Source organism: Myodes glareolus, chromosome 19 (genome assembly GCF_982192425.1).
Source record: "Myodes glareolus chromosome 19, mMyoGla1.1, whole genome shotgun sequence".
Taxonomy (NCBI): domain Eukaryota; kingdom Metazoa; phylum Chordata; class Mammalia; order Rodentia; family Cricetidae; genus Myodes; species Myodes glareolus.
This window is the reverse complement of record NC_142044.1, coordinates 45580566-45608172: the sequence shown is the minus strand read 5'-3', so window position 1 is coordinate 45608172 and position 27607 is coordinate 45580566. Positions and strand designations below refer to the sequence as shown.

At 46.2% G+C, this 27607-nt stretch overlaps 1 protein-coding gene across 2 annotated transcripts in view; it reads left to right on the top strand.

The window, feature by feature from the left end:
- Arfgap3 (ARF GTPase activating protein 3) overlaps positions 1 to 27607 on the top strand; it is a 50176-nt gene that overhangs the window by 16262 nt on the left and 6307 nt on the right. Inside the window, exons 5-13 of one of the 2 annotated variants that reach the window (XM_048445003.3) lie at positions 27 to 110; positions 4405 to 4492; positions 7075 to 7134; positions 11342 to 11388; positions 16825 to 16964; positions 21690 to 21818; positions 22571 to 22693; positions 25513 to 25644; positions 26812 to 26935. In XM_048445003.3, coding sequence (XP_048300960.3) covers positions 27 to 110; positions 4405 to 4492; positions 7075 to 7134; positions 11342 to 11388; positions 16825 to 16964; positions 21690 to 21818; positions 22571 to 22693; positions 25513 to 25644; positions 26812 to 26935 — 927 coding nt within the window. Of the gene's footprint in view, positions 1 to 26; positions 111 to 4404; positions 4493 to 7074; positions 7135 to 11341; positions 11389 to 16824; positions 16965 to 21689; positions 21819 to 22570; positions 22694 to 25509; positions 25645 to 26811; positions 26936 to 27607 lie in introns of both variants that reach the window. The other variant, XM_048445002.3, reaches the window with a different exon arrangement.

The window sequence follows — 27607 nt, the reverse complement described above, 5'->3', positions numbered from 1 at the left end:
TAATCTCTGTTTTGTTTTCCTTTCAGCTGTGGCTTGACAGCTGTGCGGCTCCACCTGTGTCCCCTCCCCCAAAGGAGGAGGATTTTTTTGCTGCTCATGCCTCTCAGGAGGTAAGTTTGCTGTTTTGTTCTCAAGGTTTGTTTTAGATTATGTGTATGTATATGGGGGTTTGTACATGTGAGTGCAGTGTCATGGAGTCCAGAAGAGGGCATCAGACTCTTGGAGCTGGTAGTTGTGAGCCACCTTACATGGGTCCTGGGAACTGAACTCGGGTCCTCTGCAAGAGCATTGCAAGCTCTTAACCACTGAGCAATCTCTTCGGCCATGCTTCCCATAATTTTAAAATGTGCTTGTTCTGGAAGCCCTAACAAGCATGCATTTGAGATGCAGTAAGTGACAGGCTGCCTGACACGTTTCCTGTGCTGTTCTCCATTCATGACTTCTGACTTGTGGTCTAACCTGGGGCCTAGGAGTTCTCTCTTTCACAGTTCATAGGCAAGGGGTACACTCCGGGACAGCAAGGGCCCTGTCTTGTTTCAGAGACAGTCTGGAAGTGGCAACCACACCCCTCTTCCTGTCTTGCTGACTGGAATGTGGTCACCTCTGTACCTAGCTCTGGGGAAACTGAGTGCTCTTTCTTAGCCAACTCAGAGCTTGGTGACTGCAGAATAAAGACAATTGTCATGGGGTAAATTTCCGTGCCCTGATATCATGGGGGTAAATCTCAGTGCCCTGTCGTCCTGGGGGTAAATCTCCGTGCCCTGATGTCAAGGCTTACTGTGAGAATTAAGTGACACTAGTGAAATACAGAGAAGCCAGTGCAGTAGTGTTGGGGAGATGGAATGCACAGTTATATTGCAGCAGTGACAGCCAACCCCAGGGCTTCACTGGCTCCCTCTCAAGTCACTTTGCTAAGAGAAGGTAGAGCTTGTAAGACCCAAAACACTAACAGGTCCTGAGAAGCAACACTTGCAGACTTCTGGCTGAGAGCCCTGTGGTCTGTATTCTTCCTGATCCTTACAGTCTCATTCAGGAGGGGCTGCTGCTTTCTCAGTTTTAAAATGAAGTTACATGTTCATGTCTGTCATGGTGGCATATACCCAAGAAGAGAGATTTATGGTGATGCAGGTTTGTTTGGAGATTACAGACTGGTGTAGGCAGAGTCTTTCATCTAGACCACTGATTAGCTCTGTCCCACCAGCTGCTCCCCAAATACCCACATGGAGACTTAATATTTACAGATGATCAGCTGATAGACATGTTTTTAGCTAGCTCCCATCACTTAAATGAACCCGTTTCTATTCATCTCTGTGCTGCCCCGAGGCTCGTTACCTCATCTATGTACTGCCCATCCTGCACACTTTGCACCTCCTGGCACCTTCTGGTGACTCCTCGTCTGGCTCTCACACCTAATCTCTGCCTGCCCAGCTCTAGGCCAGTGAGCTCAGTATTAGCCAGTGAGAGTAATGCATGTTTCCAGTGCACAAAGACTGTTCCGTAGCAGTCGGGGATGGTTTGTCTTGTAGCTCCTACGCCTGTTCAGCATTAGGACACTGGTGGGGAGCATACAGAGAAGCAAAACTGCTTACCTCATGGCCAGAGGAACTAGGGTCCCTTTTTTCCCTCCAAAGGCCCTGAGACCTCCCTTTAGAACCTCCCCTCTGCAGGCTGGAGACCAAGTGAGTGACGCTTAAGCTTTTGGAGGGCATTTAAAAGCAAGACCAAGATGCAAGCACTATACATCATGGTCCTGTGCTGCCGAGGCTGAGACGCACCACTGCTACAAGTTAGAGGCCCACTTTGGCTGTAGAGTGAGTTCCAGAACAGCCTGGGCCGTAGTGTGAGGCTCTGACTAGAAAAATCAAATTTAAAACGCAAAAGCCCACTGGGGAAATGGCTCAGTAGATAAAGCACTTGCCATGCATGAGGACTGGAGTTTGGATACGAGAACCACGTAAAGCTGAACAGGTAGCAGCCTTCCTGTAATCCCAGGGCTCAGGAGAGAGAGATGGAGTCCCTGATGCAAACTGTCTTTCTAGACTAGCTGAGTCAGCAAGCTCCAGACTCAGCAAGAAACCCTGCCCCAGTAAATAAAGGGAGAGGGATCAAGGAAGACATCTAGTATCAACCTCTGACCTCTGCACACACCTGCACCCACACACCCGTGAACATATATGCCCACGATACCACACACACACACACGATAAATCTTGATTTATTTCTTTTTTGCTATTATAATTTGCATATATATGTTGTCATTGACGACATAATAAGGGGTTACCAGAAGCTGAGGATGGGGACACAGATATGTAACCCAGCACTCATGAGTTGAGGCCAGCCTGGCTGGGAATGTGGCTATTGTTTAACACAGTGCTAAATACAGAATAGACTGAATAGCCATGCTTAGTAGCTGAGAAATGGCAGCAGTAAAAAGATGGGCTGGGAAGAGAGAGCCAGGAGCAGCATGGTGTGGTTTTGTATGGTGTGGTCTTGGGTTGGAGAGTCGAAGGAGAACTCATGTGTATCTGTGTCATCTCTGTAGTGCATGTCTGCACATGTGCAGATGGAGACTCTAGATAGATGTGCACGCAAGTCATCTAGCTTCCCCACCCCATCCCAAGAATGCCTAGAGACGTGGACAGCGGTGACAAACGCCTTTAATCTCAGCACTTGGGAGGCAGAGGCAGGCGGATCTCTGTGAGTTTGAGGTCATCCTGGTCTACAAGAGCTAGTTCCAGGACAGGTTCCAAAGCTACAAAGAAACCCTGTCTCAAAAAACAAAAAAACAAAAACAACAAAAAAATAAGAATGCCTAGAGACAGTGACATCCTGGCTCGGCAAACACCCTCAGCATCTAGCCTTGGTTTCGAAAGACTTGTTTATGTGTATGTGAGTATCTGCATGTATATGTGTGCAACATATGTGTGCCTGGTGCCTGCAGAAGTCAGAAGAGGACACCATGTCCCTGGAGCTGGAGTTCTAGGTAGTTGTAAACAGCCTGATGTGGGTGCTGGGAACTGAACCTGAGTCCTCTACAGGAACAGCCGGTGCTGTTAACCACTGAGCTGTCTCTCCAGCCCCTCAGCCCTCCTGCTTTCTAATTCCCATGTTCCAGCAGTGGAGCCAGGCTACCGGTCTGAAATGACCGCTGAGGTTTCTGACAGGCGTGCAGACAGTCTTGTAGAGTTAGAGCTCAGGCTGGAAAGCGAGGTGACCCGGGGAGAGTGGACAGGCTTCATCCACAGCACTCGTAGGCAGCCTAAAAGACCTCCCCCACCCCTGTGGCCAAAACTGGGGCAGTCTGAACTATAAAATCAGTGTTGTTACCACCCAAAGAGCATCTGTCACCAGGAGTCTGTGTGACTTCAGTGAGTACAGCATGAATGGGGGAGGGGTGGGTCTTCCTCTCAGACCCTGAGCTGTGAGTGGAGTCTTCAGGACACGGAGCTCAGCTGGCCATTCCTCAGGTGCAGGTCAGGCTGGGAGACACCTGCCAAGACTGGAAAGGATGCCACATCCCCTCACCAAGGGTCAGGGGACCGTCTCCAGTGTTGAGTCATGTTGACACAGGCCAGGAGAGAAGCACTCTGCTACGAAGCACTGGACAACGTCCTTCAAAAGCTTCTAAGGCCATGAAAAATGATGACAAGCCACAGGGGCACCAGACCTCATGGTTGGGTCCCTGAGTGGCTCCAAGAGGAGAGGAAATGACTGTGGATACAGCAGCCCTACAGAGCCTGCAGGGCCTAGGTGCTGCATCCAGGACCATTTCCTGCGCTGACAGATGTGCAGAGGAGCCTGAGTACATAGAAATGTTCTGTATGATCTGGATCACTTTTGCATAAATCGGAAATTATTCCAGCTGGGTGTGGTGGTGCATACCTTTATCCCAGCACTCAGGAAGCAAAGATCTCTGAGTTTGAGGCTAGCCAAGGCTGCATACTGAAACCTGTCTCACAAAAACAAAAATTCCAAAATTTACACCTTAGAAGGGAAGAGGCTGGAAATATAGCTGAGTTGGTAGAGCGCTTGCTAGAGAGAACACAAGGCCCTGGGTTCTATTCCCAGATATCATAAGCTGGGTGCTGATTTGCATCTGTAATACCAACACTGGGAAGTGAAAGGAGAAAAGTCAAAAGTTCAGGGTCATCTTCTGCCACAATACCAGGTTCTAGGCCAGTCTGGGATTCATGATACTCTGTCTCAAAAAATAAACAAACAAAAAAAAAATGGTGGGCAAAGTGAGACATTTGAACATTTAGGCAGGGCTGTAGACAGATCCTTTGGGAGTCTTGCCTCTGGCACATGCTCTGAAGAGGCTCCTGCACTGCTACCCTGATGCTGATTTGCTGTTAGTGATGAGTCCTTGCTTTCCTGCTAATGACTTCTCTCATCTCACCTCAGGTCAGTGGTACCGTGCGGGCATCGGCACAGCCAGAACCAGCTCCTTTAACACCGAGGACCGTGGAAACCACTCCAGAAAAAAATGAAGGTGGGGCCCATGAAGTCAACACAGAACACTGTTCTGTGGTCTAGTGGCCAAGCTGAAACTGTTAAAGTTAAAGTAGAAACCCTTTGTGTTAGCCTATGGATTCTAAAGACATTCTAGAAGAGTCCCAGCAAGACGTCAGCTAGAGAATAGGAAAACTGGGTCATCAGTGTCTGCTGTGATGCAGCATTGAAGTGTGGACTTTTATAATAGAAGACAAGATTTCAGAGTGCTTTTTTAAATTTAGTTTTATAACTTTTAAGGCAAGGTTTCTCTGTGTAGTCCTGGCTGTCCTGAAACTAGGTAGACCAGGCTGGCCTCGAATTGGTAGAGATCCACCTGCCTCTGCCTCTGTCTCTGTCTCTGGAGTGCTGTGATTAAAAGCATGTGCCACCATGCCTGGCTAAGATTTCCATTTTAAAATTGTTTAATAACTATTTCACAGTAAGTCAGTCACACACATCTGCTATAGCTGTATTGCAGAACTTTATTGACTTAATGGTTTTTTGAGGCAGAGTCTCATGTTTTACAGGCTGTCTAAAAATTCATGAGGTCGTCGAGGAAGAGTGCTAGGCTCACAGGCATGCACCACCTCACCCAGCTGTAAATGTACTGTAAATATGCTGTCAGTCATTGTGTGATCTAATGTATGCATTAGAAATGACCTAGGGTGCCCATTGTGTCTAAAACTGAGCATCTTTCTTTCATAAGGCCAAATGTTACAGTAAATTAACAATAAAACGCACCTTTGACAGCCAAACATGAACTTAGGATGTGGGACCCAGGAAAGACATGCTGGCTTGTGGAAGGAGGCTCAGTGGCAGCCTTTGGGTTGGGGTGCAGCAAGACAGTTTCAGAATTGGACTCTGCTGCAAGGATTACAGTTGGTGCTGTCTGTCTCTGGAAGGGTGGTAGGAGAGCAGCTTCAGAAGCCAGGAGTCAGCTCTAAGGTAACCCCAGCATAGCTGCTTTTCACCTATGGTTTACAACCTTTGCTTTCTTTCTCCTTTTTGATCTTTTAAGACAGCGTTTCTCTGTGTAGCCCTGGCTGTTCTGGAACTCATTCTGTAGATCAGGCTGGCCTTGAACTCAACAGATCCACTTGCCTCTGCCTCCCAAGTGCTGGAATTAAAGACGTGTGCCACCACAGTCTGGCTATGTGGATTTCTTTCTTGTATCCTATGGTCGAGATGCCTTGGAGAAACACAGGAGTCCAGCCTGGCATCCTCCCCCTTCCTTCTCTTCTGGGGCTGCAGCTGCCTTCTGCACTTTGTCTCCCTTCTAGCACAGTACACCCTGTTATGGAGATTGCTGTGTCCCTTGTGTTACATGTGATACATGTCCCATGGACAGAGCGTACAGTGGATGTGCCATGTGCAGTGTAGGGAACTCAGTGCCTTACTGTAAACCACCGCATGATGAGTGAGAGTTCTGAGACCAGGGTGGGGGCACATACCTACAGTCTTAGCACTGAGGGGCAAAGTCAGGAAAGTCAGGTTCAGTGTCATCCTTGGCTACCTAGGGAGTTGAAGGCCAGCCTGAGCTGTATAAAACCCTGTCCAAAGCAATTACAAAGTGGAATTCTAAATGGTAGCAGTTGAAAAGACCATTAATTTTCATTCTATAAAACCATTGTTTTAAACATGCATTGACATTTTAATGGACAGAATTCTGTCTTTTTTTTTTTTTTAAAGACATAGTCCCATGTATCCCAGGGCTACATATAGCTGAGGATGACTTTGAACTTCTGATTGTCCTGCCTCTACCTCCTGAGTGCTGGGATTGCAGGAGGACACCAACATGCCCAGCTCTTACAGCAATTTTAAGTCAAATTGCTTATGGCAGGGAGCAGGTTGTGTGAGGGTGGTAATGGAGCCAGGGGTCTAGTTTGATAGGGGAATGACGGCCATGTTTCGCAGCACCTTAGGATAACCTGCATCTGCTAACGCTGCCTAACAGTAGAGAGGTTTCAAATGTGTCTGACACAGAGAGGTGCTAATGTTTGGTATGCTACATGACCAAGACAAACTGTGGACATTGTCAAAATGCCAGTGTCTCATAAATACATAGGATTATTATATGTCAACTGAAAAGAAAAATATATTTTAAACAATGAGGGTCCGCATGGTGGCCCACACATTTAATCCCAGCACTCAGGTGGCAGAGGCAGACAGGATCTCTGTGAGTTCAAAGCCAGCCTGATTTACACAGCGAAACCCTGTCTTTAAATGATAATGAAAAAGATGGAGATGTAGCTCAGTGGTAAAGCACCAGCTTGGCCATGTGCACCATCAAAAAATACAATGATGAGGGGCTGTTTGAGATGGCTCAGTATTTAAGAACACTGACTGCTCCTCCGGAGGACCTGAGTTCAATTCCCAGCACCCACATGGCAGCTTTCAGCTGTCTGTAATTCCAGTCTAGGGAATCTGACATCATTATACCAATGCACATGAAATAAAAGTTAAATAAAAGTTTTAAAAAAATATATAATGACGAAATAGATCATGGACCTGAAAAGCAAGGTGACTGATGTTCCCAGATGAGAAACATTTCTGCATTAACATCAGTGCTTTACATTTCAGGTGGACCAGAACAAGGGCCAAGCGTGGAAGGTCTGAACGCCCCAGGGAAGGCTACAGTAGGTAATATGCTGAGGGTCCAGGGGTCATCTTTGAATTCTGCCGGTCTCAGTTCTTACAGTGGTTCAGCATTGTGACTGAACCCATTACTGGGTTTTATGAGGCAAAGCTGCTATTCTATGTAGCCACCGTGGCTATGCACCCTGCAGGGGCTGGTTCACAGACATGCCCACTATATGAGCTCAGAGCCTGCACCACCCTTCATCAGACACTCAGCATTTTCTCCATGTTCTAAACTTCAAAGCCAGTGCTCCATTTTTAAGGAATTATAATCTGATATTGTTGTGTATTAATTTTCATGTATTGGAAAGTAGCCACACTGATGAAAAATAACTAAACCTCTAGTCATTTTCACCATCTATCAGACTTCTCAGTCAGGAGCAGGTTATGAGGCATGTACAATTGGAGTCTAAAACAGAGCAGTGGAAAGGAGAGTCCCCGTGGGATCCTCTTCACACTTGAAGTCTAGCTCTGGTCTCTTCTTAGAGCTGAAGATTGCAGTCTGCTACAGCAGGGGATTTACATGCTCCCCTTCCCACCATAAGGGTGCATGCATGCATGTGTGCGTGTGTGTCTTGGAGTAGAACTGGGCTTCATGTATACTAGGCAAGGGCTCTACCACTGAGCTGTACCCTCAGCCCCAGGCTTTTTTCTTCCTATGTCACCAAAACGTAATTCTGAAACCAGAATATATAGCTGTGTATTAAAAATTACATAGAAAAGCTGGGTGGTAGTGGCACACTCCTTTAATCCCAGCACTTGGGAGGCAGGGACAGGTAGATTCCTGTGAGTTTGAGGCCAGCCTGGTCTACATAGTGAGTTCCAGAATAGCCAGGTCTACACAGAGAAACCCTGTCTCAAAAAACAAAAACAAAAACCAAAAGAAAGAAAGAAAGAAAATGATTCAGAAAGTGATATTTTAAAGAAACTATAAAGCATGTATTTTTGTGAAATTCAGAAATACTGATATTAAGACCTTAGTAGAAAGGCCAAAAAGCATCGAAAGAGGCAGCTACTAAATGACAGGCTGCTTCTCATGTTTCAGTGGCGGAATGCTAAGATCTGTGTGTAAGTCCATAGGAAAACCCCAGCCCAGGCTTTAGTTAGAGTGTAGTGCCAGGCATGTCCTGTTTTTATTATCTTTTTAATATTTATGTATTTCATTTTGTAATAGGTATTTGGCCTGCATGTATGTCTGCACTGTATACATGCAAAAGCCTACGGAGGTCAGAAGAAGGGTCAGATCCTCTGGAATTAGAGTTACAGATGGATGTGAGCTACCACGTGGGTTCTGGGATTCAAACCCAGGTCCTCTGTAAGAGCAGCCATTGCTATTAACCTCTGAGCCGTCTCTCCAGCCTCCAGTTTCCTGGTTTTTTGGTTTGGCTTTTGGTTTTTTGAGACAGGGCTTCTCTGTGTACCTTTGCAGCCCATCCTAGAACTTGCTCTGTAGACCAGCTTGGCCTCAAACTCACAGAGATCTGCCTGCCTCTGCTTCCCAGAGTGCTGGGATTAGAAGTGTACACTACCACCGTTTGACTCAATTTCTTCAATTTTTTTTCGTTTTAAAGATTTATTCATTTATTATGCATACAATGTTCTTCCTGCATGTGTCCCTGCAGACAGAAGTTGGCACAGATCTTACTACAGGTGGCTGTGAGCCACCATATGGTTGCTGGGAAGTGAACTCAGGACCTCTGGAAGAGCAGTCAATGCTCTCAACCATTGAGCCATCTCTCCAGCCCCAGTTTCCTGTTTTTAAGGAGCTGAGGCTACCTCAGTGGTGGAGCACTTACCTACTAGGATTGATTGCCAGCAACACCGAGCAGTGTAACGGTGGTGATGATGGTGATGGTGGTAGTGAGAATGTTGATGATGGTGATGGTAATGACCGTGTGTGAGGGGGTGCAGTAAAGAAAATGCCAATATGACTGCTCATTTTTTATTGTGAATAAGAGCAAGAGAACATCCAGAGGCATCTGGAAGAGTCAAGAGCAGAGAGAAGAAACAGATCGGACATAGCCAGGGCTGTCTACTAGAGAAGGGAGAATAGTGTATAGGGAAAGAGCAAGAGGATAGATAACAAGGGATAGAGTTGGTATATTGAGGCTGAGTTGAGGTATAATAAAGACAGCAGTAATCCGAGATGGGGTGAGGTAGGGGCTTTGAGGGACTGAGGAAGCCTAGAGGCCAGCATGGGCTTTGATTTGCAAGCACAGGTTTATGTCAATGGAGCTTATGCCAGTTCTACCAGAAGGAAGGGAAATGACTCCTTTTGGCAGATGGGAATCAGTTGAACATTGACTTTTGTCTGACTACCAAAATTTCTGTGTAGCCCTGACCATCCTATAACTGACCTCAAACTGACCAGACTGACCTCAAACTCACAGAGATTCGCCTGCCTAGCAACAGAACCATAAGTGGGATAATAACAACACACAAAAAAAAATGAGGAGTGGGGATATAGCTCAGCAGTATGGTGCTTGCTTAGTATTCCTGAGGCTCTGGTTCAATCCCCAGCATAAAAGCTTTTTTAAAAAAGAAAACAAAGACAGAAGTCAATCATTACTTGGTTGTCAGGGCTCTGCAGTAGAAGAAAGAATCTTGACGGGAGTGGGGCTCATGACCTGGGACACCTGGCCCAACTCTGGGAGCTCCCCTGCCCCAAACAGTGCAGTCATCTCGTCAGCTTGATAAGGGTGCATGGAATGAGCAAAATCTTCTGAAGTTGGGGCCAAAGAGCTGCAGTTTTTCATCACATAGGAGTGCTCTGAAGACTGAAGTTGGGGGGCTGCTAGGCTCTGTCATCCCCTGGGAGCAAATGACAGAGGATGCCAAAAACCCATCACAGAATGTGGCTGGAGCCCGAGGCTGGACAGAGCTTAGATGGCATGGGTTGGGGTAGTGCTTCCAAGGGCCACAGATAGCAAACAAGGCTCAAGGTAGCAATAGACAGCATAGAGGACACAAGCAGCAGAGAGAGCATCCAAAGAAACCACAGGAACTGGCTAGAGAGGGCCTGGTGGTGAAGATCACTGGCTACTCTTGCAGAGGACCCAAATTCAGTTTCCGGTCTGTAACCCTAGTCTCAGGCAATCTGATGCCTTCTTCTGGCCCCTGTGAACCCCAGGCACACAGATGGAACACAGGTAAGCATGCAGGCAAACACCCACACATAAAATAGAAGCAAGAACCCCAGGAGCAGACCAGCTCCTTTGCTGATAAAGGAGCTCTCAGCTGCTTCCTGGAGACAGTAAATGAGAAGGCAAAGTGGTGGCCCTGGGGGAGAGCCTCAGAGCAAAGGCACCTTGGCCAGTGCCAGCTTGAAGTGTGCAGGGCTGCGCAGCTGAGGTCAGGCTGGGGTGATGGAGCATCCCGGTGAGGCGCTCAAGTCTCAGCACCTCTCAAAACAAAAGAGGCATGTGAAGACTGTTTATTTAAGAATGTTGGATTTCTATGTCAGTCATCAAGGGTCACATGTTCTTACCTATATGAGAGAAGGACTTTTGAATTCTTAGGTGCTTTAGAACATAACATAACCATATAGTCTTTGAGAGTCACAACTCTTTAGGTCTGACAAGAAAATTTGATTAAAAACAGTCCTCCCAAGAAAGGGGTTCAGGGTCCTTGCAGATATGGGGAAGCAGGACAATAAATGTTTAAGGGTTGACATTAGGCTGTATCACACAGAGAAAGAACCCCAAGTCCGGGCCTTGTCTCACCCGGGTGATAGCTGTACTTTAGAAGTTCTTGATGCATATAATTCATAGGAGAGTTAGATCCTCTTAAAATTATTTTTATTACACTTTAGTTATCTGTGGAGTGGGGTACATGCTATGACATGTGTATGGAAGTCAGAGGACAGCTCACAGAAGCTCACCACATGGGTCCTGGGATCAAACTCAGATTATCAGGCTTGGCAACAAGCGCCTGTACTCACTGAACCATCTCACAGAAGAGTGTTTTTAGATGCTTGTGGGGAGCAGGTCCTGGGACAAGCACAGACTGTTTCTTTAGTGTGTACTCAGAGCAGGTGTTTGCTCTGAGCGGCAGTGGTGTATGGTCATACCCTGACTCTGTGCTGATGAAGCCCTGGGAACCTGAGAACATGCCTGACAACATATACAAGCAAGGCATCTTATTTATAAGACACTAGAATAGAAAAGTAATGCATAACTTCTATCTGACTTCTTTTTTTTCCCTTTGGCAGAAGTTTCATCTATTATAAAAAAGAAACCAAATCAAGCAAAAAAAGGAGTGAGTATTACATTGTGTTAGAAATACAGGTGTTTGACTCTTAAGACTAGAGATCCATTTTCTCTTATGAGTTGTTTTTTTTTTAAACTGGCATATACTCACTGCACATGATACTGACTTTCATAAATCACTATGATGGTACATGTCTTTAATCCCATCACTCGGGAGACAGAGGCAGGCGGATCTCTGAGAGTTGAAGGCCAGCCTGATCTACAGAGTGTGTTCCTGGTCAGTCACAGCTACACAGTGAGATCTGTCTTTAAAAAGAAAAAAGGAAAGGGGGAAAAAAACTATATTGTGTAGACAGAGACTTGTTTTCCTTTTCCAGCCACCCAGACCAGAATAATCACTCAGAAACTATCTTAATTACAACACTATTTGGCCAATGACTCAGGCATATTCCTCACTAGCTCTTACATCTTAAATTAACCCATTTCTATTAGTCTATGTACCGCCACGAGACTTGCTTACTGGTAATGTTCCGGCATCTTTCTCCTTTGGTGGCTATATGGCATCTCTTTGACTCTGCCTACTCTCTTTCTATATCTCTATTTGGATGTCCCACCTGGATTTACTCTGCTAAGCCATTGGCTGGAATAGCTTCATTCATCAGCCAATAAAAGCAACACATATACAGAAGGACATCTCACATCATCTCCCCTTTTCTGTCTAATTAAAAAGGAAGATTTTAACTTTAACATAGTAAATAAGGAAAATACTCTATCATTTATCCTATCTTTGTGAGTTTGAAGTTTTATATCTAATTTATCTTTTATCATAAGCAAGGAAAATTATAACTATTTAGTCTTCAATTCCATCAAAGACCCAAGAAGGATATAATATTACCTAAGTAAACAGGAAATACATTATAAGCAACTTACAAAGTTCTAGAAATGACAGCAACATCTTGCTGCCTGGACAGTCACCCAAAGTTCTTCTAGAACATTTGGGCATCCATCTTCAGCCTACAGACCCATAGTATCTGGCAATTTTTTTCATGAAGCAGAAAATTTGAAGTTCTGTTCTGCCTTATACTAGCAAAGTTCATCAATTGGTCTCTTTTTTTTTTTTTTTTTTTTTTTAAGTTATAAAGCTGATGGGTCCATTAGGTCAGGCTTCTTGTTAACTCTTATAACATATATTACCCCATTATCCTTATCTATGTTAGCCACATGGGCTCAGTACCTTTCTCAGTGTGACAGCTTACATGTTGCCTCTTTGGTGGTCTGCGCAGGAATGGCAGAGGAACCTCTCTGCTTCCCAGAATTCTCCCAGTCTCTTTGCTCCACCCCTACTTCCTGTCTGGCTTTCCCGCCTATACTGCCTGCCTGGCCAATCAGCGTTTTATTAAAATATGATTGACAGAATACAGATAATTCTCCCGCACCATTTCCCTCTCTCTTTTTTTTTTTTTTAAACAAAGGAAAAATACCCATAATCCATTTGTTGGGAATGTGGGCGTAGTATTTCAGGCTACTTCCTGCTGGTTGGGGGCGCTGATAGTCTTAAGGGGACCTAAAGAAAATTTAGAGTTATAATCAAGTCATGACTGGAGTATCCTGTGAGTCTCGATCATCTCAGGCAGCAGTCTTGGATCAGTTCTGGATGTAGACCTCTGTCATCTGGGCCATCTGTTCCTATCGTAGATTTTTCAGGTGGCCTCCCTTGGTCAAAGGTGATTATTCTTAACTCTGAATAAATCCAGAGTCTCTCGTTTTCTTTCTCAGTGTGACAGCTTACATGTTGCCTCTTTGGTGGTCTGCGCAGGAATCTCAATTGGTCTCTTGTAAACAGAGACTGCTCAATAGTTTCCTGGCCACCCTGACCTGAATAATCACACAAAACTTTATTAATTATAACACTGCTTAGTCAATAGCTTAGGCATATTCCTGGCTACCCCTTAGATCTTAAATTAACCCATTTCTATTAATCTGTATTGCCATGAGGCTATGGCCTACTGGAAAGATTCTGGCATCTCTCTTCTTCTGAAGCTACATGGCTTCTCTCTGACTCCACCTACTCTCTCTATATTTCTGTTTGGTTTTCTAGCCTGGCTTTAATCTGCTAAACCATTGGCCAAAACAACTTTATTCATTAGTCAATAAAAGCATCACATATACAGAAAGACATCTCACATCATCTCCCATTTTCTGTCTAAATAAAAAGGAAGGTTTTAACTTTAACATAGTAAAATTAAACATAACAAAACAGGTATCAAGCAAGAATTACAGTTATAATATTTCTTTGTGAGTCTAAAGTTTCATATCTAATTTATCTTTTATCATAACTAAGGAAAACTATAAAAACTCTGTCTTCAACTCCACCAAAGACCCTAGAAGGATATAATATTACCTAAGTAAACAGGAAGTACATTGTAAGCAACTTCCAAAATGCTAGAATTGACAGAGACATTTTGCTTCCTGGACAGTCACCCAAAGTTCTTTTGTAACGTTGGCACATCCATATCCAGCCTACAGGCCCATAGTATCTGGCAAACTTTTCCATGAAGCAGAAAATTTGAATATCTGTTCTGTCTTGTAATGGCAAAGTTTGTCAGTTGCTTTCTTCTGTATCCTGTAGAATGTCTGTCAGTTTATTTCATGAAGCAGGAACCCTGAAGGACTATCTCACCTTCTTTAGGCAAGTTTAACAGTCACTTTTCTGTGGGTCCTGTGTGTCCAGTTCATTCAGCATGCCAGCAAGCAGTTTAGGCAAGAGTACTTTCTTGCCCAAATGACTAACCTTGTCACATTGAAGGCAAATTCCGTAATGAGTTTCTTCAATACCCATCAACCTCTCTGAAGTGATTGGTGCTGCCAGCAGACATGTCTCACTGTTGAGAAAAGTCTGAATTCTTAAAACCTTTTAAATGCCATGTTCTGTAGGTCTTTGAAAGATTTGAAGAATCCTATCTATCCAAAATATATCTCTGTACATCTAGAAAACCTAATATGACTACAAGTTTGACTGTTATAGATAACTATTTATTAATCCGTAATTTTTAATTATACATTACTTTTTAAAATTAGCTGTATAAATATAATACCTTAAGAGTAGAAATATACATATAACAAAATTGACCTTAAATTTTTATCAATGAACCAAAGTTCATACCAATGTATTCATTTCTTCATCACATCCCCTTTTTCTTTAGAAAGACCTTGACTGTGAACATTAACCCTTATTATCAACCTACTTTAAATGAAAACAAACATTTATAAACAATATTTGGGAATGTGAGTGTAGTTTTTTAGACTACTTCCTGCTGATTGGGGATGCTGTTAATCAGGTCTTTCATGGGGTATCCTGTGTGGTTGGTCCATTTCAGCCAGCAGTCCTGAAGCTGTCATGGATCATAGACCACCTGTGCCATCACGTCAGGGGGTCTTGCTTGGTCAAACCATGTAAGCTGGTAAGGAATCCACAGCTTTCTATACTCTGTGGAAACAAAAACAGAACCTCTCTTCCAAAGTAACCTGTCCTTAGACTTAAATTTTGAAGTCAAGATACCTTTAAAATATATATGTTGGTTTAGCTCAGCAGCCCGTACAATGAAATATATTTCTGTACTTAGCTCATCTCATTCACAGTCAAAGAATTCAAAGAAAACTCAATAATATACATAATCTAGACTCTTTTTTATTCTTAGTTTTTGAGACAGGGTTTCTCTGTGCATCTTTGGCTGTACTGGAACTCACTCTGTATACCTGGCTGGCCTCAAACTCACAGAGATTCACCTGCCTCTGCCTCCTAAGTGCTGGGATTAAAGGGGTGTGCCCAACTACTCTATTTCCTTTGTTTTCAGGGCTTTCTCTATCCTTTTTCTTTTCTCTCTCAAGCCTATGTATATTTTAAGCACACTGTAAACTACTTTGAAGTTTTTTTTTTTTTATCTGACTCCATCTTAACTGTATATCTCTTTTTCTGACCACATTTGCTAAACAGTATGGCTAGGATTAAAACTGAGGCTTTGGCAGCCGACTCCACCCCATTCCTTAGCTTTTTGAGAATCTAGCTTCATGGCAGAGGTACTGGTGGGAACCACATTTATTCTCACAAATCTGTGGAGTTTCTAGGTCCATGTCACCACCAAGAAGACTGATTAAACACCATCTAAGTGTTTAATGGCAGAGCCTCTTAAAAGAGCTGCAAGATTTTAGCCACTAATGCTGATCCAGGAAGCATCCCTTAAAGGAGCTGCACCTCTGCCGGCTGACAGCAAACAGAGCCTACCAGAGAAAAGACAGCTACTAAGAAGTTGCACTTGATTCTTTTCTTGTCTGTCAAGAATCTTTTTGTTTTTTTAAATGGGGCTGGCCAGATGGCTCAATGGTTAAGAGCACTGGCTGCTCTTCCAGAGTTCCTGAGTTCAATTACTAGTACCCACATGGAAGCTCAAAACCTTCTATAACTATAGTCTTATATGATCTGATGCCCTCTTCTGGTGTATGACGGCACATGCCAACAAAGCATCCCTATACATAAAATAAATATATCTTTAAGAAAAGAGGGAAGGGGGAGAATCCTTTTTTTTTTTTAAGCTTTCTCAGGCTTCATGTGGAGAGTCTTTCCAAATGTTTGGGGCCTGTTTGTAGACACAGACTGTGCTATTGTTTCCCAGCCACCCAGACCCAAATAATCACACACAAACTATATTAATTACAACACTGTTTGGCCAATGGTTCAGGTATATTCCTAGCTAGCTCTTACATCTTAAATTAACCAATTTCTATTAATCCTACGTATCCCCATGAGGAATCTTTCTCCTTTGGCAGCTACATGGTGTCTCCTTGACCCTGCCCACTCTCTTATATATCTCTGTTCAGATTTTTCCGCTTGGCTTTACTGTGCTAAGCCACTGTCCAAAAAAACAACACACATGCAGAAGGACATCCCACATCAATATCGGGATTCATCTTGTCCTCAGCAGAGCAGTATCCTCAGTTATTTTGAGTCATAACATAATAAATGTGGTGGTTTTGTTCAGTGAGTATTATATTTAGTATTTTCTAGAATACATGTTTAACCTTGTCTTCTGTCTGTGACCACGTGGGAAAATTTGTAACTGAGACACCTGTGAAGACCAGAGGGTGGCTTTATGAAGAATTCTCCCTTACAGCGATGCCTGCAGTAAGGGAGTGATTCTTGCAGGCAAGGGTTGGGGTGGGAGCACCCACACTTCCCCTCCTCCCAATACCCACTCCAGCTCCACCTCACTCAGCAGTCCTGGATACTGTCTTGATTCCCATGGATCCCATGTGTTTCATTCAGTGTCAGCATCTGTGCATGGGGTAAGGAGACTGCCAGTCTCACTGAGGGGACTAAGCAGGAGAAGGAAATGCTTTTCACAGGCCTGGTAGGTCACGGGCCTCAAAGTGTATTGTTGCAGTTATAGGTTTTAACTCTGGGTAGAATAAAATCTTACATATATTCCAGCTTGGAGCCAAAAAAGGAAGCTTGGGAGCCCAGAAACTGACGAATGCATCCTTCACTGAGATCGAGAAGCAAGCACAGGCCGTGGATAAGAGGAGGGAGCAGGAAGGCCTGGCCAGGAGCACACCGAAAGAGGAGTCCATGTGAGCTTCCTTTGCTTCTGCTGTCTATGCTTTGACTTTTGACTTGGTTTGTTTTCCAGACACCCTGTATTTTTGGTGAGTGTGCTATGCAGGGTGTCGTTTCATGAAATTTTGTGTTGGCGTGTGTGTTGGAGGGTTCAGGACTGGTGGCTCTGGGAAGCAGCAGTGGACCCTGGAGGAGCCATGGGCAGGAATGGCAGATGGGGCACAGTATCAGGAAGATGCCAGTTCTTATCCAGGAAGGGCAACTACAACAGAAAAGACAGGCTGGAGCAGAGGTTCTCAGCCTGTGGTGCACGAACCCTTTGGGGGTCAAACAACCCTTTCACAGGAGCCACCCAAGACCATTGGAAAATACAGATCTTTACATTATAACTCACAACACTCGCAAAATTACAGTTGTGAAGTAGCAATGATAATAATTGTATGGTTGGGGGTCACTACACCATGAGAAACTGTATTAAAGGGTTGCAACATTAAGACAGTTGAGAACTACTGGGCTAATGGCCCAGTACCCACTTAGCATGCGTGAGGGTCTGCAGTCTATCTCCGGGACAGACAGGCTGTCGCAAATGCTGGTAGGACACAGGCATTGTAACACTGTTGGTAGCAATGGGAAAGCAACTGAGGCTCGGACTATAGCTCAGTTGAAGAGCACTTTCCTGGACTATACAAGAGCATTCACAGAGCATGCGCCCCCACAGCGGAGTAGAAGGAACCGGAATGTGTCTCCTGAATAAACGATGTGTGTCTTCACAGTGTGATTTGATAGCTAGGAAAAGAATGAATACCTGGATGTACATTGAAAGTTTACCCAAAGAAAGAAAGCACACACAAAACTACACAGAGTGTGATTCTCCCCATAGGAGATGTCTAACAAGCAGATCACAGAGTTAGAAGGCAAAGAGGGAGAGCAGGTACTATCAGTGCAGAGGGAAAGACATCAGGGCCCTGGGTTTTATTTTGTTTTGTTTTTTAATGTGTCTGTGTGTGTGTGCACACATATACACAAAGTCACTACATGTGTGGAGGTCAGAGAACAACATGGAAGGAATAGGTTCTCTGGCTCTACCGCATGGAGCTCAGGGATCAACTCAGGTTGTCACACCAGGTGAGCCCCCCCGCCCCCTGGCTAGGGAGCTGTGTGAACCATCTCCTGTGAAGTCGCATTCATTTATATGTAATCTGTCTTCCGGAGACTCTTCTTTCTGTGGAGTCCTGTTTTTGTGTGGACCGTCTTCTGTGAAGTGGTGTTTCTGTGTGGACTGTCTTCTGCGGAGTCTCGTTTATATGTAGACTGTCTTCCAAAGAGTCTTGTTTCTGTGTGGATTGTCTTCTGTGGAGTCTGATTTGTGTGTGTGTGTGTGTGTGTGGACCGTCTTCTGTGCTGCCTGCATCTGTGTGGACTGTCTTCCATGGAGTCTCATTTATATGAACTGTCTCCCAGGGAGTCTTGTTTCTGTATGGAGCTGTGTGGACCATCTCCTGTGAAGTCGCATTCATTTATATGTAATCTGTCTTCCGGAGACTCTTCTTTCTGTGGAGTCCTGTTTTTGTGTGCACTGCCTTCTAGGGAGTCTTATTTCTGTGTAGACTGTCTTCTGAAGAGTCTTGTTTCTCTGTGAATTGTCTTCTGTGGAGTCTCGTTTTTGTGTGGATTGTTTTCTGGGGATTCTCATTCTTGGGTAGACTGTCTTCTGAGGTGCTTGTTTCTGTACAAACTGTCTCCTGTGGAATCTTGTTTCCGTGTAAACTGACTCCTGTGATGTTCTCTTTCTGCGTGGACTGTCATTTGTGGCGTTCTGTTTCTGTGTGGACTGTCTTCTATGGTAATTGTTTCTGTGTGGAATGTCTTCTGTGGAGTCTTGTTTCTGTGTGTACCATCTTCTGTGATGTTCTGTTTTTGTGTGGACTGTCTCCTGTGCTGTCCTGTTTTTGTGTAGACTGTCTTCTATAGTGTTCTGTTTCTCTGTGGACTGTCTTCTCTGATGATTGTTTCTGTGTGGAGTATCTTCTATAGAATCTTGTTCTTGTGTGGATTATCCTCTGTGGAGTCTTGTTTCTCTGGACTGTCCTCTGTGGTACTTGTTTCTGTTCGCACTGTCTCTTGTGAGATCCTCTTTTTATGTGGACTGTCTCTTGTGATGTCCTGGTTTTGTGTGGACTGTCTCCTGTGATGTTCTGTTTCTGAATGGGCTGTCTTCTGCCATGTCCTATTTCTGTGCAGACCATCTTTTGTAATGTCCTCTTTCTGTCTTGGCTGTCTTCTGTGTGGACCATCTTCTGTGAGATCTCTTGTCTTCCTCTGTTTTTTTTATCTGCTTTAGCTGGAATTGTAGTCCACTGTATAACGGGCGAAACAGATGACCCTGATTTGTGAGGTTCTTTCAAGGTACAGTTTAGGTGACATTTATTGAAATCCTGACAGCAGTACCTGGAGCACAGTAGGGTTCAGTTAGTGCCTCTGGCACACAGCAGGTGTTTAGCAGTGTGACTTGTTTCTGTTTGTGCTGATGTTGGTTTGCTGAGTGAAACTCAGAGACTAAGCCTGGATGGTTTGAGATTATTTTCCTGTTGAGCTCTCAGAACGCCAGGGGTAGCACTGACCTGTGTAGACAGACTTTATGACAGGAGTGGGGTGGAAGACTTAAATTTCTCTTTTCATTGCTTTCTGACCTGGGCAGAGGCAGGTTAGTGCAGCTGTTGGGAAGTGGCTCTGCCTGTGCTGCTGGGGCTTGAAGTAAACTCAAAAGCCTGGTGAGACAAGAGCTGTGGGATGCGCCCACGCCCTCCTTTGTGTGATCAGGAAGCTGGAGAAGCAGGACACAGGGGGATGAGCATGGGATGCTAGCCACACCCACCTTCCATGTGTCTGTCCTTTGGATGCATTGAAAACACAATAATGAGGGCTTAGCTTGCAGCTTGTAGGTGTAGTAGTACTTCCTCATCGTGGCCACCAGCCACAAATAAGGACGTAGACACTTAGTATCAGTTATTACACCAGTCACAGCAGCATGTCTTCACAGTGTGTAGATATCGCACAGCATGTGGCTAGAGCTTTCTCCAGGCATGCAGAAAGCCTCTGTGCAGAGGTGTCTGGTGGGGAGGGAAAGAATGATTTTCTTGGCAACCCAGTTTGGCAGCTTTGTTGCCTTTCTCCAGGACCTCTTGTGACTAACCACCTGTCCCTGCTATGCAAACCGATTTCACCCCTGTCTGAGCTCTGTGTTCACTGGGGAGAGTGAGGGTGAGATCCTGGAAGCTGACATTTCTAGTGAGTGTGAATAGGTACAGGTTCAGGGATCTGTGGAGGTGTCAGCACGCCATACCCTGTCACACTGTGAAGCTAATGGCCTTGGCAGTGCCTCATCCTGGCTGACTACCCGATTGGCTTCTGTGCATCCTTCAGCCCAGCCGTCACCATGGAGAGCACATGCTTGTGAGCAAGGACAGTCCCCTGTCAGTCCCTAAGAGCCCCTCCTATGATCTTCGTAGTTTTCCGTTCTTCTCCAGGAGACCTGCTGCCCCAGTTTGTCAGGTAGTGATTCTAAGGAAACCTGATGTTTTACCGTGTTTGCTTAGGAAGATGATATAAGAAAGCTAAAGAAAAAGACACCTGTCAGGTCAGGGCCGACCCAAAAAATCCCCATGTCTTGTCTCAAGAAGGAAAGAACAAGAACAGGAGTAGAGTGTCCCTGGTGTATTTGTTCCCTGCCACAGCACAGGAGTCACTTTGCATAGGGTCCCTGGCTCTGTCCAGGCCATTGGGAAGCAGATGGTAGGCATGTCACTTCTCACGACACTGTCGCTTTTTGATGCAAACTCCCGTTCCTACTGCAGGGGCATAGCTTTCTGTATGCCCAGCTTGAGCTTGTGGAAGCCTGGGAGCAAGGGCAATGCACACACCTTCCAGGCACAGTGATGCCTTCTTTAATAGAAATCAGGGTATGGCTGGGGCACATGGGATGGCCCAGCAGGTGACCTGAGTTTAATCTCCAGAACCCATGGTGGGAGAACTGACTTCATAGATTGTATCTTCTCTCTCTCTCTCTCTCTCTCTCACACACACACACACACACACACACACACACCATATACTTGTCCCCGCCCCACACACAACATGTATGCATATGATAACAATAAAATGATTTTAAAGCTAGAGATAGTGACTGGGCGTCCATTTTAAATGTTCTCAGAATGATGCATAAGGAGACACTAGAGGAAATTATTTGAAATACAGCTAATGATTTATATATTTATGAAATCAATTCTAGATATATTTTCATCTTTTTAATTAAATTAATTGAATGTATGATGTCTCTCTGCTTGTGGGAGTTAGCATGTTTGTGCAGGGGCCTGCAGAGGTCAGAAGAGGGCGTCAGATCACCTAAAGAGATCATAGTTCCATCTTAAATGACACAGACAAGTTTACTAACCACATATGCTGATGTGTCCCAGGGAAGTGTAATCAAATGTCAGTCAAAGGGAGGACTCTGTGTGGGAAGTAACCAAGGAACTCGCCATGCTACCCACAAGCGGAAGAACAGCCAGAAAATCCTGAGCTGGTACTTGAGAAAGACTTGAAGCCAGCATCTGCAAGTGTGCTAACTGGAAAAGGACTGAGATGCTGAAGCTCAAGGGGGCTTCCATGTCTGCGGTCTGCCCGGGATTTTAATGTCAGTTGTGGTTTAAAGCTGACCTCATGAGCGTGTGCTTTCCCAACAGGGTCTCATCATTACGCTTGGCCTACAAGGATCTCGAAATTCACATGAAGAAAGATGAAAACCCGAACCTGAGAGGCCAGAAGAAGGTGGAAGCCGAGAGGCTAGGCATGGGCTTTGGGAGCTGCAGGAGGTATGGTCTGCTTGGTTGGGTCAGCCCAGTGCAGTTTGCTCATGGCGAAGGGCTCTAGGGGCTCATTTCAACCTCAGACCATTCCTCTGCTGCTCTTCCTTTTCCTGGTTGGTTGGCTTTGCTTTGGTATTTAGTACATTATGGCTCGGACTGGAGCTTCATGGGTAGTACATGCACAAAACCCTAGGTTGGATCCCCAGCACCATAGAAAACAAGGTTGGGGGTTTACTGAAGGTCATTCTGAGCTGCAAGGGTTCCTGTCTGTCTCAAAACAACAAGTACAGACTAGCTTTAGGGTAAAACTAAGTATAGTGGTGTGTGTCTCTAGTCCTAGCACTCAGGAGGTAGAAGCAGAAAGATCAGGAATTTCAAGGCCAGCCTCGGCTATATAGCAAGCTCAAAACTAACCTAGGCTATGAGACGGGGGTGGGGGGTGGGGGGCAGGGGGTAGGGCTGCGATGACAGATGGTGCACATGGTTCTTGAAGAAAAGGAAATGGGCCTGAGTTTCCACGAAGAGTGCACTGGAATGGACGCCTTGGGCACACCCCATGCATGTGGCTGTCTTCTTCCCGGTCCGGTCCTGCCCTCAGAATGACTTCTAGTTTCCAAAGCTCACATTGGGTTTCCCAGCCCTCCTGATGAGCTTATGTTTGTTCAGAGTACAGCTTACAGCATTCTTTTGTTTGGTAAGACACAAGCCTTTAGGAAGCCAGTGATGTAATACTCCTTGTTTTATTCTATCTCCTCAAGTGGCATCTCCCATTCCGTGACTTCAGACATGCAAACCATCGAGCAAGAGTCGCCCACACTGGCAAAGCCAAGGAGGAAGTACCAAGAGGACCCAGACGAGTCGTACTTCACCTCCAGCTCCAGGTGCTCAGCCTGGCCACAGCCAAGGGTGCATTAGGGGTTGTCCTTAGGAACCAGTACACATCAGTGCCTGGCACCGTTTGAAAGCTCTGGCTGCTGCGAGTCTGTGCATAGGACCAGGGGGTGGGGAAGCAGTTAGGGGCAGTGTTTACAACCAGAAAAATGTTTGTTGCTACAGTCAGCAACTGAGGATTAAAGTCAGAGGTGGGCGAGATGTTTCTGTACTGTGAGGAGTGGAGAGAGGCTAGGGCCGGAGCATGCCCAAACCTTCAGTGGCTTCTGTGTTGAAACACTGCCTTCTGAAAGCTTCTACAAGAGTCCGGGAGGAGATAGCATTTGCAGATGTATTTATTCGGGAAAGCCATGACTGTTCTCTGAGGGGATCCCACGGTACTAGGACAGCCTGGTTCTGTCCTTTTGTGTCTACTGTCTGTTGAGGCAAAACATGAGACTGGCATAAGGCTGAATGTGGTGAGGACAAGGGTCCTCTGGAATGTCACCTTGTCAGGGCCACCCAGAAGCTGTCTTCACAGGAACTTGGGATGGCTTTGACATAGCATTGTAGGTGCAGAAACGGAGTAGCCTAGGTCGAAGGCTGACTGTGCCACATATGAACTGCATAGCAGTGGCCGGGTTATTAAGATGCTCCCTGCTGCAGCCTCCTCGTTTGTAAATGAACCTGCCTTGCAGGTCCATAGGAAAAGCTGAGGCGCTACCGGCAGTGCATAGCTCTGCTGCGGCTTGTCTCTACTGTAGCCTCGGACCTTGTCCAGGGACGTGTGGCTCAGTGAGTGGCCAAGTGGGCAGCTGCGTTAACCACACCAAGGACCCTTTCACTTCTGGAGTTGGTGGGGAAGGGACACATCTGTCAGTGACAGTGCTGCCACGGTCACACAGGCTTCCTGGTGTCATGGCTGCAGACATGGGTGTCGTAGGTGGAACAGACACAGGCTGTTATCTAGAGCCAACTATGAAATCACTGACTTTCCTATCCAAGCTCCCAGGTAAGAAATGGTGCAAACAGCTCTTTCTTTGTTTCTAAGCACAGCTCTGAGTTACCTGATTCCCAGTATTTTAGAGAGAGCTTTCATATTTCCTTGCTGGCATAGTCAGAGGCTGCCTGCTCCCTACCTTCCTCTGACTTCAGCAGCATGTTTGGGTCTGTCCATACTGTGCATTTGAGAAAACCGAGATGCAGCTGACACAAGAGAAATTCATGTTTGTGTCTAAACCTGGAAACCACATGTCAGGCCATTTCACACATGGTTTAAGGAGGGCCAGGTGAGGGTCTGAGGACAGACTTCCCTGCTCAGTAGTAATGCCCAGGAGGGTAGTAGGAAGAGACAGACTCACTTTCATGGAGCGCCAGTTCCAAGCTTGGGTAGCAGTGTTGGTGAGAGGAAGGGGTCTGGCTAAGGTTGCCTGCTGAGTGGGACCTTTCCTATCCCCACAGCCTCAGGTCATGGAGGAACTCGTGTGGGGCTTATGTGTGCCTTGGAACCTCCAGCATCCTCTCTCAGTCAGAAGAGTCAGCCCCAAAGGCCGCTGTGCCGGGGACCAGTTTCAGTTTCAGTTCATCCAAACTGGGTGTTTGGATGTAGAGCAGAGAGATTTTGGTGCCGTGTAGATGGTGATCTGCAGGTTATTTAGGGACAGAAGCATCACTCTAGTTCAGTTGATGACCACAGGGACAGAGCAGGATTGGATTGGCTGATTTGGCACCAGAGATGAAGTGAACACACTCTGAAAGCCAGCATGGCAGTGCCACAGAGTGCTTTTACTGCTTCCAAATTATTCATCAGCCATTAGAACTTGCATATTATGAATTATGGAAGAATGCTGTTTCTGTTAAGCAAGAGGACATATTTTATAGTGGATTCCATTATTTCCAGATTATAAATGATGCATTGTTATAAAACCGCATTCAGAATAATGAAACTGGACTGTTTGCTGAGCCCCATGGAGTCCAAATGGCCTTTGGTGGGGGACATGACTGGCGACAAGACAGTGTGCTAGCTGCTCAAGGCTTTTCCCAGGGACCTGTAGCAGTGTGTTCAGAGGGGAGGAAGGTGCAGTGTGAGGACCAGCATGAAGGAAAAGCTCCTGGAGAAAATGGACCCAGAAATCAAAGCCCACACTGGGTGAAGGTAGCGATGGGAAGAGCTGCTGAGTCCTGGCATGGGCCTGATGGCTACACAGGCTGGCTGGCATAGAGTGTTGCCTGTGAGTGACTAGGTATCCCCTACAGGGTGCCAGAGCATAGGGAGAGTGAAGAGTTGGGAAGACCCATGTGTGGACTGCTCAGGGCACCCACACAGATATCATCTTGTTTTGCAATTTAAAGTCTCCCAGTGCCCCTCCGGTCCAGATAAGGTTTTCACTCACACAGGTGAAGACTGTTTGTGTTTTGGAGTGGTGATCTCCAGAACACTGAGAGCCATTATTGAGAAGAACCTGAGTATCCCAGCCCCTCCCCATCTAGTGCTGCCCCCCCCCCCCGCCGCGCGCGCCTTGTGCTTCTGAGGGGTTGACCAGCCTCTGGACTCTACCCTATGGCATCACAACTGTCCAAAGTAGTGGCAGTGTCAGCAGCCTGAGACTACAGCAGAGGGACCCCTCTTCCCTTAAGCCCTCAGAGAGCAAGGTCAGCGGGAGCACAGCTGCAGGGAGGACCTTGGAAATGGACGCCTCACGTCAGCTCTGCCCTTCATGTCAGCACATGACTGGGCAGGGAAGTCAGGTTCCCCATGCCCAAACGCAAGAGACCCGAAAGGAGTGAGCATCCTTAGGTACCCCCTAGTCACTGTCTTCTCTTGTAGCAGGTACTTTGATGACCCCATGGAGATAAGAGGCAGCTCCTTTTCTAGCTGGGATGACAGTGCCGATTCCTACTGGAAGAAGGACAGCAGCAGAGACCTCGAGCCTGCCGTGCAAAGCACTGGTTCTTCAGACAGGTGGGAGCTGCAGGCTGGGCAGCCAGGGGCTCCTCTCGTAGGACCAGGAGCTGATGTATGTGTCATATGTCCTGTGCTGCTTTAGGAAGTGACTGTGTGTTGGGGGCACATGCCGGAAACATCTGTGGCTGTTTAAAAGCAGGTGTGAGGGCCGGTTCCTTGGGGATTAGCAGTCCGTGTGTCTGACCTGGCTCATGAATGAGTCACCTTCCCCATGTGAAGACTATTTGTAAACTGTAGGAGTCCCTATTTCCTAGGGAACAGCTCTGCAATTTGGTCTCGTGTGTGTATGTGCGTGTATGCATGTGTGTATGTATGTGTGTAATCCTGGGATATGTTTCTGGGTATATATACGTGTGCATGTGGGGGAGTGCTATGTGTGAGTGTGTATACATGTATGTATATGTGTGTTCTAGGGATATGTGGGGGAATGTGCACATGTATGAGTGTGTGGGTGCTGTCTATGGGGTGTTGAGTGTGCTGCTGGGAGTTAGACTCAGCACCTGAAGCGTGCTTGGCAGGCGAACTGCGCTGAACTACACATGTGCTCTTTGGAATCTAATTTTATTGTTTTATTTTGAAGGCAGTTTCCCTGAGTTACCCAGGCTAGCCTCAGACCTGACATCCTCCCGCCTCTGCCTCAGATTGCTACTCACGCCACCACACCCGGCACAGTTTTCATAGTCTTGACTAGCACACAGTCATGTAGTGACTGCTAAGAACAAGGCCCAGGACATTCTGTTGCTGCCAAGTCCCTTGCTCTGTCCTCAGCCCCCGGCCCCTGCTATTCTCTTTTTGGGTCTTCCCTTGTGGGCTAGTCAGTCATCCAGTAACTGGCCTCGTCTCTGAACTCTGAACTCCCGGTCACCTGACTGCAGAGGTCACCTGTCTGAGGTAGCCTCCCCTCCGCCTCCACAGCTCTCCTGTTGAAGCGGGAACCCATCATTTACTGTCCACACCAAGGAGCCTTACACATGTAGCCCAAGGTTGCCCCGTAATTGGATGTCCTGTTACCCCTTGCATTACACTCTGTTGATGGCCAGTGTTGTCCTTCTGGGCTCACTCAGTGTGGGCAGCTGGGATGGGAGACTCCACATAAGTTGAAGTGTGAACCGGGTTTGCTTCACCGCCCTTGGTGTGACCAACCCTGGCTGTTTCTTGCTCTAGGCCTAGCACTCGCCGGAAGCCGGACTATGAGCCTGTTGACACCACGGATGAAGCCCAGAAGAAGTTTGGCAACGTCAAGGCCATTTCCTCAGACATGTACTTTGGAAGACAAGCCCAGGCAGATGTAAGGGTGCAGAAAGCTCCCACAGGAGCCCCGAGAACCAGGAAAGAAGCTGTGGGGACCATGAGAGGGTGGGCTGCTGAGGGAGAAGAGGCCCCCAGACAATCATGCTGAAGCCAGGACCAGAGCCAGGCCTGCCTGAACACCCTGGGCAGCTGTGGAGTCAGGGACCCCGTCTCATTCATTACTCTTCCGCCTCTCTGGAGAGAGTGGCCATCAGTTAGTAGCTTTTGAGTAAATTCAGGTTTTTATGTAGCAGTAATTGCTTTTGATCAGTTTAACATAGTTAAATTAAGCCTGGAAATGTTTGTGGGCGACAGCTTCATTAGCCAGCTGTCACCTGCCTCAGGAGTCTGGCTAAGCTGGGGCCAAGCCCACTTCCCTCTAGTGCTCAAGTGCAGAGGGAATGGTGGGGCTAGAACTCGGGCATGCTGGTTTGTCTCTTAGCAGAGGCCTAATTGCCAGAGGGACCTCCAACTCTTCAACTTGGTTTACTTTAGTTAGTGAGCTGGGGTACACTCTTGCAAGTATGCCTGCCTGGCCTACTCAAGGCCCTAAGTTCCATCCCCAGTACCACACACACACACACACACACACACACACACACACACACACGTGCACGATGAACACACACAAATTTGAAGGACTTGAAGTTGATGGGCTAAGCAGTGTGCC